Here is a 9056-nt window from a genome sequence, read left to right as displayed (position 1 = left end):
AAGCAGGGGTGGGTGTGGGGGGGGGGACAAACACTCATCTGCTGCTCTCCCATCTTTTCACATCTGATGTGTGTGCCGGGAGTAGGAGGCCGACTGTGACAGGCAACGCTACCCAGCCACTCAAGACACCCACCAGGCTCGCAAAACCGCAGGCAGATAATGAATGGCACACCATGATGACAACTTGCACTTTTATGGAAAGGGGAGGAAGGACATCTCTGGCACAGGCACTCGCTGTGCACGCTGATGAAACCACCCCCATAAAGCAGACAATCACTCACTCGTGTGTATTGGAGTTATGACCAGGACCAAAAAAAGGCATGTTTCCAAGTGTATGATCGAAGCCTCAAGATTCACTTTCATCGTGTAGCCACGGAGTCAGACTCACGATTTCTTGGAGCTCTACTTGTATGAATGGAATATGTCTCTATTTCAATTAATTGACCAGCAAGGGGTTGGCCTCCCACAGGGGTATCCAAATACAAATGTGAAACAGCCACGGTTTTCAATGCATCGACGTTCCATTTGTTGAGGTTGGTTAGGCTACATGTGATAATACTTTAAAATTCAAAACAAAATCTTCTTTTCATTCAAAACAACAAAAATACTGCATGAACTGAAGTAAAATGTAAATATACATTTTGACGTAAATTAAAAACGAGTAGTTTAATCAAACAAAACTTGACCCCTGTCATGAATGCAAAACAAATATATCAGGAGGGGGTTAAGAATATATATATTTTAATATAATACGAGGGTAAGCGGTGTAGAAAATCTATATATATATATATGAACAAGAAGAAGGAAAATGTATTTCTGTCCTATTGTTCATGGGCTTCACACTTTGAGTGTGAGCGAGTGCCGATTTTTCACTGTCCACGTTTCTCTATGCAACTCACCGGGAATTGGCCATTGTTGTGCAATCTAGGCTCCTTCAGCTGGCAAAGTGTCAAAATATTTGAGCACTTATTACATTATAAATTTGAACATAAATTAGATTAACCAATTGATGACAACACCGCAGTCTCATTTACTTGTTGCATATGCACTCATGCTATCGAGGAACATTTCCCTCCCCATTTTGCTTTCATCTTCTCCCAACCCTGAGATACCCTCCAAATAAAAATGCCGTAAATATGCATGTCCACGAATATTTTTATGTTCAATTTACCAGTGGGTTATGCAACTGTTTGGTTAAGCAAATGAATACATGCAAAAGAGCTCGCACAAATCACAAGGGTCCTCCAACTAATAACAGCAAAGGGCACTGGGAATGTCAAAACATTAAAACACACGCACACAAACGCTGTGAATAAATGCAAAGCTCGGCACCAGAAAGGCGAGCGAGGCATGCAAGCCTACGTCGCCAAGGATGTCAAGCACCATATTCGAGTGATTGCTCGGCGTCTCAAAAATAGACAGGAGATGTGGTAATAAAAAAGCCTGCAATGGAAAAGTTTTATTTTGGCTCAGAGAAAGAGGGTTACATCAAGCTTGAAATGCTCCTGGTTTTTTTCTCTTTCACATAGGTCGGAAAACAAAGCAATACAATCTTTTGTGGTCATGTTAAAAATAACTTTTTTAGATTTTGAATGTAAATGGTTTTGGATGTGCAGGTGGCGTTAATGGTTATGTTGAGAGCTGACGTGAAGCAGCCAGTAGTGTATTGAACAACAAGAAGCCAGGGGGAAGAGAAGGGGCGTTCACATGGTCTATTTGTGACTGAAAATATTCGGGGGTTTCCGCAGGACAGGAAATGATGCCGTTGGCTGACAAAGCACGCAAGCAAGCAAGCTTCCAGAAGGCAACAGAAGGCCTTCCTGTACCTGCTTACCAAGAGTGCATGTGCACTCAAGCTGCACAGTCTGAAACATGTATGAAAATGGATGTGAGCGTATTCTTCATTTAGATTTTTGCCCCCCTCCGAGGACTCCCCCTCCGAAAATGCACCCAGCGGCCTGCCTCCTGACTAGGCCAGCAGATTAAAGGGGATGTATTGCCATCTTGTTTTTTTTTCTTTTTTCTAAATGGATACACATGTGGCACATCTGTGCGCAAGCCTGACTCATTACTCACGTCTTTTTTTTTTTTTTTTTTTTTTTCCATTCTCCGCAGCCATGGCAACGACTGCGTGTTTGGCAGCGGGCTTTTGAAGGCAGTGGAAAAAGAGAGAGCGAGCGTTGGGAGGGAGGGAGCATAAAGGAGTGCTGGCGAGGGAGGGAGGGGAGGCGGGTGGGGCGAGCAGGCTCTCTCAGTAGTTGGCCTACATCCAGTGTAATCATGCCATGGAGCCCAAATGAGGCCTTTGGCAGCACACCAGGTTTCTGAGAACAAAGATGTGAGCTTCTAATGTTGGCGGTGGGGCCTGCTTGGCATCCTTTGCCATTTCCCAGCAGCCCTCGCCTTGGCCGACTGCCAGGAATCCCCCACCGCCCCCCATCCCTCATCCCTTTTCCACCCACCACCCCACCGCTCCCCACCTCCTGCGGGGACTGCAAAGAGGATCAGAATAAAGAGGGAGACTTGTTTTTCACTCTGCCTCTTGCTCTGGCCCAATGACATCATCTTTGCAGCCCCCAGATTCCACTCGACCGGCACATTTTTCCTTCCCTTTTGCAGACGGACCCTCCATTTTATTTGAATTCCTCCATTTTATACAGTCGGTCACATGCAGTGGTGCGTTTCCTTGTTTATGACAAGAATCAAAACTATAGGAATCTCGCCATTACCATATACACATAATCTGACCTTGAAACATTTCGCGCTCCGGGTCCTAGCTGGGGAATTTGGGGAATATTCAAAGTTCTGTATATTCCATCTCAATGAATGGGAACACACTGTCACTGCTGCAAGAAAAAGAAGAAGAAAAAAACTCAAACAGTGGTTCCTAGAGATATGGATTTAATTTGTTCCATTACCACCTTGTAACTCAAAACATATCTCAAATCTTTGCCTATTAAAATGAATGGAAATGCCATTCATCCCTTCCAGCCTCCCGTGCAAAAAAATTGTAATGTGTTTTTCATAAGAAAAATAGCAATCTGTAATAGTATATTTGATTTTTTAAAAATACAGTAATGACATAATGAAATAGAATGTAAATAATTCAACCGTTTTCGCCCTGTTATTTGCTTCAATTCAGTGGACATTGTGCTGCTCCTTCTATTGTGCTGCCTTGGCCACCTTGGGGTAAGTATAATGCAGCCAGAGACACACAAAGAGCACTTTCACAACGGACTCAGTAAGCTGCAGTAATGCTGTTGGCATTTTTTGTATAGTATAAATATGCCTGTGAGATATTATCTGGCTTCATGTTTCTCCATTGTTTTTGTTCAAAAATGTGTTGCTTAAATGGTCATAACATTGCGACGCAGATGCTATTCGTTAGCCAGTCAATGGTGTTTCGCATTGTTTATTAGCATTAAGCTAAAGAGACTTTATTAACGCAAAGCTGTGTGGTTGTTTTAAATACACATGTATTTATCTTTGGCTGATGTTTAGCCTGACCGAGTGGCAATAAACATCTTGACTAAACATCTTAGCTTTACCGAACAACAGCTCGTATCTCGAAAAACGCGTAAGTTGGGTCACTTGTATCTCGAGGTACTGCAGATGCTTTCCATTGGACAGCAAGGATATTGAACAACAAGCTAATGCACTATTTGTTTTTCATGTTTACATTTTTTAATCCATATCCTTTCAGCTACATTTAACTGTTACAAGCTAACCTGCAAATTTGGACAGTTTCCAACTTCCGAGAATTTTGCTAAATCTAAAATTGTTTCAGATATGGGGTTAAAAAATGAAACAGGGCATGTGTGGGAGGAATCACAGATCAGTGCACAATAATATGAAACATCTCACAACAATAAATGTAGTGTTGTTCAAGCATCTCTCCCCACCCCCCTTCACTAATATGGCCTCACACTGTCCTGTTCAAACCTCCTTTTATGGCTGTGTAACATTTCATAGTTTGGTGCTCATCTAAAGCAGCTAAACAGGTTATATAACACAAGGCTGGTGGGGGGGGGGGGGGGGGGGGGGGGAAACAAAACAAACTAAAATAAAAGAAATAAAACACTGAAAACATCTTGTGTGCTCCACTTTTACGGCATAAAACTTCAGAGAGAATATAAAATGATTCGTTCCCATGAATAAAAGATTGCCGTTCTAATATTCAACAGACTGGGGAAGTGCAAGAGTACAAAAATAATGTCATCTCATCAGGCGTGCGATGCTGTCACATGCCGGGTATTCCCCGGCCGTCACTCTCATTGGCGGTTTTATGTCTCACTTTCCATACTGCTGAAAAGCAGCATTCTGCAGCCGCTCCATCTGCTTGAGCGCCTCCGCTGAAACTAGACAGCCGCCAGCCGCGTCACACGCTGGTGATTTTTACTGTATACACGTTGCATATTGCCACTCGGAGCCATCTGTGCATGTCTGGCTTCCTCATTGTCGCCTTTGTACGTTCAATTTCTGCTTTTGCTTTACATCCACTGCAGCATTTCTTTCCTTTTAGATCAATGTCTCTTTCAGATATGGAATCCGATTGTTCGGGATTTAATACAATCCCGGCATGTGGCAGTCTTGTGTAATAGTGTGCGGCTATTTGCTTGCACAAACGTTTGCTTGAGCAGAAACTCAGGTCTCAAAGGATCAGGCGATGACTGTTTCCCACCCATCTTAAAGGAACATTTGTTTATTTACCCTGTTCCCGCCTCCTACCATAGCAGTCATTTCCTAACTGTGTTATAAAGCCCAACACCACTTCCTACTGTTGTTCCCCCAACAAGGATCTCTCGGGTCGAGAGAATACAACGATGGGAAACATTGTTTCGACTGTAGTTGACCATCAGAAGTCACTCACAGAGTCCCCGGCGTGACTGCAACTGTGCACGGCCTCGCGGGCGTGTTCACTCGCATGTCGGCGTCTTTACAAATGCAATCCTCTAAGATCATACGGTAGGAGCGTAATTATGGTGCTCCGCAGCGATTCGGTCGGCGGAGAGGCTTTGAAGGAAGCCAGCGTGCTTGATTCACGGCCCCCGGCCGCCAGCCAAACGGCCTCACGGCCCGTACATGGGTGAGGCGGATGAGGGTACGTGACTAAACATCTTGCTTCCTCCCCCCCCCCCCCCCCCCCCCACCAACGTCACATGGACTTGCACAAACACATCCTGCTTTGTGTCTGCAGGTTTCAGACGCATTGCCTCACCCAAAGCCTGAGGCGAAACGCTGCAATGAGTTGGAATGAGCCCAGATGAGAGGGAGGAATCTCAACTACCGAGACACCCCTCCGCTTCAAACCTGCACTTTTACTTCAGGGGATTTTGGCACGGTTGCGCCATACGACGACGCGTCTCCGATATTTTTTTTCTTCTTCCACTGAGTAAAACCACAAAATAACAGTGCCGTGAATCACCTAGCTTGATCGCTGCGACCCATATTCAGTTCTTCTTTTGAAAGCCCACATGTGAAGAGCTGATTCGCGGTAATCTAATTTAGTGAGTACATGCTTCATGTGCGCCATTTCGATGAAGATGATCATTTTGCACTTTCTCCGTACGCAAAGCAGAGTGCGCGGTGCTGCTCCAGTGGATCACATGAGTGTTTTTAAGGAGGTGAGTGTTTATCAAACCGCGCTGAAGTTTGCAACACTGTCTGGAATTCCCCACCTCCTGACACGAGAGCTTCCTGCTTAATGGTTAATGGAGGCTCCTTTCCCCCCACTTCTCTTATCTCCACATGGCAGCTGCAGCACATGCACGCCAAAAATCAAGAATATCCTCTGTTCGATATGTTTGTCACAATTATTTACTGATAAGGGGAGGGGATGTTATTTTTTTTTTTGGGGGGGGGGGGGGGGGGGGTTAAACCCACCTCATTCAATGCACAGCAGCAAGTAGTAGTAGTAGTAGTAGTAGTAGTAGCAGCACATGGCGGCGTTGAGACGCTCGGCGTGAAGAAAAACACGCTGCAACTCAACCCAGAAGCGGATAAAGCTCTGAAAATAGGACAAAGCAGCAGTCAACGGCTCGGCTCTGCTGAGTGCGCGCGCGCGTGCGTGTTGTTTTCCGCTGCAGGCAGAATTGTGCACAACTGCCGGAAAACAAACGGTCTGCTCGCCTATATGTCATCGTAAACGAGCTTCGTTTCGTCGTATTGTTTTGCAAAGAAGGGCATAGTGAGCGGCGAGAGGCTGCAGTGAAGTGGGGCGGGGGGCGGAGGGGGGTGGGGGGGGGGAGCGTCTTGCGCGTGGTGGGGTTCTGTCGAAGAAATCAAGTCAATAGAAGTGGAAGCGGGCGTGGTGACGTCACGGCTCCACATCGAGCCACTCGTACATTGAGTCAGCGGCGCTAGACAGACGAGCGCCCGACCAAAGTACACACCGACATGAACTTCTGCCTGCGAACGTCCACCGTCGTCGCTCGCTAAGCCGGGAAAGGAGGACTTTGAGGCTTGTTTGGGGCCGCGCGGAACTCGCTTTCGAGGCGCTTTTTCCGAAGGGGGAGGGGGGGCTAAAAAGGAGAGGAAGAAGCTCATTTTGGGTTTGTTTTCAGGGGGTCGACGACGAGCGAGCGCCATGTCGTCCGCGGCCGTCGCTGCTTCTTCCAGGAGGCAGTCGTGTTATTTGTGCGACCTGCCCCGCATGCCCTGGGCCATGATTTGGGATTTTACCGAACCCGTGTGCAGGGGATGCGTCAACTACGAGGGAGCGGACCGCATCGAGTTCGTCATCGAGACCGCCCGCCAGCTGAAGCGGGCTCACGGCTTCCAGGAGGGCCGATCTCCCGGGCCCGTCAAGTCGCAGCTCTCCGGCAAGGAGCTCCAGGCGATCAACCACGCCGCGGCGGCGGGGGACCCCGGCTCGCGGCCGCCGCAGCCGCTGGATCGCTACCCGCTGTCCTCCGAGCGCCCGCCCCGGCTGGGCTCCGAGTACCAGTCCGGACGGCAGGCCAACGGCGTCCCCGTGCCCAATGGATTTCCTAAGCCCGACGAGCCGCCGGAGCTGAACCGCCAGAGTCCCAACCCGCGCAGGAACAGCGCGGTGCCCCCGAACCTCGTGCCTTTGGTGAACGGCAGCATGGCGCCCGTGCACGCCGTCAACGGCAGACCGGGCCAGATGGGGCTGCCCTCCGCCGAGCTGGGCAAGAGACCCGCCTCGGTGTCCGGCGGCGGCGAGCACGACCGCGACGGCAAGGAGAAGCACAGGGCGGACAGTCTGACGCCGGAGATCTCGGAGGCCCACAAAGGCAGAGCGGAGCCCGACTGGATGGGCAAGGGCAAGACGGTGCGGGACCTGATGGCTCTGCACACGTTCGACAGCCGCTTCAAGAAGGACCACGCGGCCATGCAACAAAGGGTGATGGGCTACGACGGCAGCGCCTCGGCTTCCAAGTCAGGTAGGCGCCGCGCTTTTCACTTTGATTTGCATTGCTTCCGAGGACGCGGTATGCACGACCGCGGTGCTTTGTTAGCCCTCGCCGCACACATACGGAGGCAAACGGCGGGCACCTCCGCACACTCTCTCTGCGTACGCGTGTCCTTGTCTGAGCCGAACGACTCATCCACGCTGTCTGTTTAACCCTTTCCCACCCACAGACAGAGGAAAACACCCCCGCAGCATGAAGAGAAAAGCGTCGCCCGAACCGGAGGGCGAGGGCACGGCAGCCAAGCTCAACGGAGAGGCGCAACAGTGGTTACCGCCGCCTTCCGAGGGACTGAAAATGCCACCGGTCCCCCCTCCGAGCTTCGCCTCCCCCCCTTCCACGATATCCCCCCACTCCCGCACCACCCCGCCGGAGGCGGCCCAGAACGGCCAGTCCCCCATGGCGGCCCTCATCATGGCGGCGGACAACGCGGGTGGGAACAGCTCTCCCAAGGACGCCAACCAGGTCCACTCCACCACCCGCAGGAACAGCAGCAGTCCCCTGTCGCCCTCCTCCATGAGTCAGAGGAGGCTGGCGCAGAGAGATGCGTCGGGTGCGGGTACCCCCCACGTGCCAGGCATGGACCAAGTGCACCCCCAAAGCATTCCGGACTCCTCGGTACCGGGCAGCATACCCTTGTGCTGCACGCTGTGCCACGAGCGCTTGGAGGACACGCACTTTGTTCAGTGCCCGTCTGTGCCCTCTCACAAGTTCTGCTTCCCCTGCTCGAGGGAGAGCATAAAGCAGCAAGGCGCCACGGGTGAAGTGTACTGTCCGAGTGGGGAGAAGTGTCCCCTGGTGGGCTCCAACGTACCGTGGGCTTTCATGCAGGGGGAAATCGCCACCATCCTGGCGGGAGACGTCAAAGTAAAAAAGGAGAGGGACCCTTGATTTGGTTCCGAGCAGACAAAAAAAAAACAACAACAACAACACGATTATAAATATATAAATATCACTTACATACCATTCAAACAAACTAACAGACTTGTACATATTGGACCCAAGGGAAGAGTATACTTCGTAAACATGGTTGTATAATTTTTGATTTTTGAATACATTGTGTTTCTATATTTTTGAAGATAAAGGTATGTACTCATTATAATGGACTACGTTCCTCTGTTGATGTTTAACAAAATTCTCGATGTACTTCTAGGTCTGGTGGCAGTTCCTGTTTAACGTAGAATGTGACTAATGCTACTCTACGAGCACTTGGCAAAACTGAAATGCTTTTAGCTGTACTTGTATGCACTTGTTTAAAAATTGCCAAATACAATTTCTTGATCTTGTATGAACTGATTGTCTGAGCTTGCTTCATTCGAGTCGTTAAGGGGCGCTGGGCTGCGGGCGCGTGCGCGTGCGCGCAGGGCTCCTTTCTGCTCGTTGCGACGCCCCACGAGGACGTGAGCGGGCTAGCGGGCCGCACAAAGGCACCCTGTCTCTGCGCACATGACGCTCGTAAAAAAAAAAAAAAAAAAAAAAAAAGAACGCGCGGTTACTAATAACAGGCACATTGCCCCTCCACCCCCGAAATTGCTTCCATTTGCGCAGCACTGTAACTGACTGCCGATTACTGAAATATGTGCCAAGTCATGTTCAGTCAGATGGAATCTGTTGAGTCAGTAA

The 9056-nt window shown here is 49.4% G+C and overlaps 1 protein-coding gene across 3 annotated transcripts; it reads left to right on the top strand.

The window, feature by feature from the left end:
- The first annotated feature begins 2653 nt into the window (after nt 1-2653).
- irf2bp2a (interferon regulatory factor 2 binding protein 2a) lies at nt 2654-8725 on the top strand. 3 transcript variants are annotated; one of them, XM_061689491.1, is made up of 4 exons: nt 2654-2676; nt 3143-3189; nt 6564-7406; nt 7606-8725. In XM_061689491.1, exons 1-4 carry the CDS (start codon nt 2669-2671, stop codon nt 8322-8324), a joined length of 1617 nt encoding a protein of 538 aa, XP_061545475.1. In that variant the 5' UTR covers nt 2654-2668; the 3' UTR covers nt 8325-8725. The 3 variants fall into 3 exon arrangements, with proteins under 3 accessions (XP_061545475.1, XP_061545476.1, XP_061545477.1); XM_061689492.1 differs by lacking the exons at nt 2654-2676; nt 3143-3189 and adding an exon at nt 5177-5624; XM_061689493.1 differs by lacking the exons at nt 2654-2676; nt 3143-3189 and adding an exon at nt 5877-6460.
- The last annotated feature ends 331 nt before the right edge of the window (nt 8726-9056 follow it).

This window comes from Phycodurus eques, chromosome 11 (assembly GCF_024500275.1).
Source record: "Phycodurus eques isolate BA_2022a chromosome 11, UOR_Pequ_1.1, whole genome shotgun sequence".
Lineage (NCBI taxonomy): Eukaryota > Metazoa > Chordata > Actinopteri > Syngnathiformes > Syngnathidae > Phycodurus > Phycodurus eques.
This window is presented reverse-complemented; position numbering and strand designations above follow the sequence as displayed.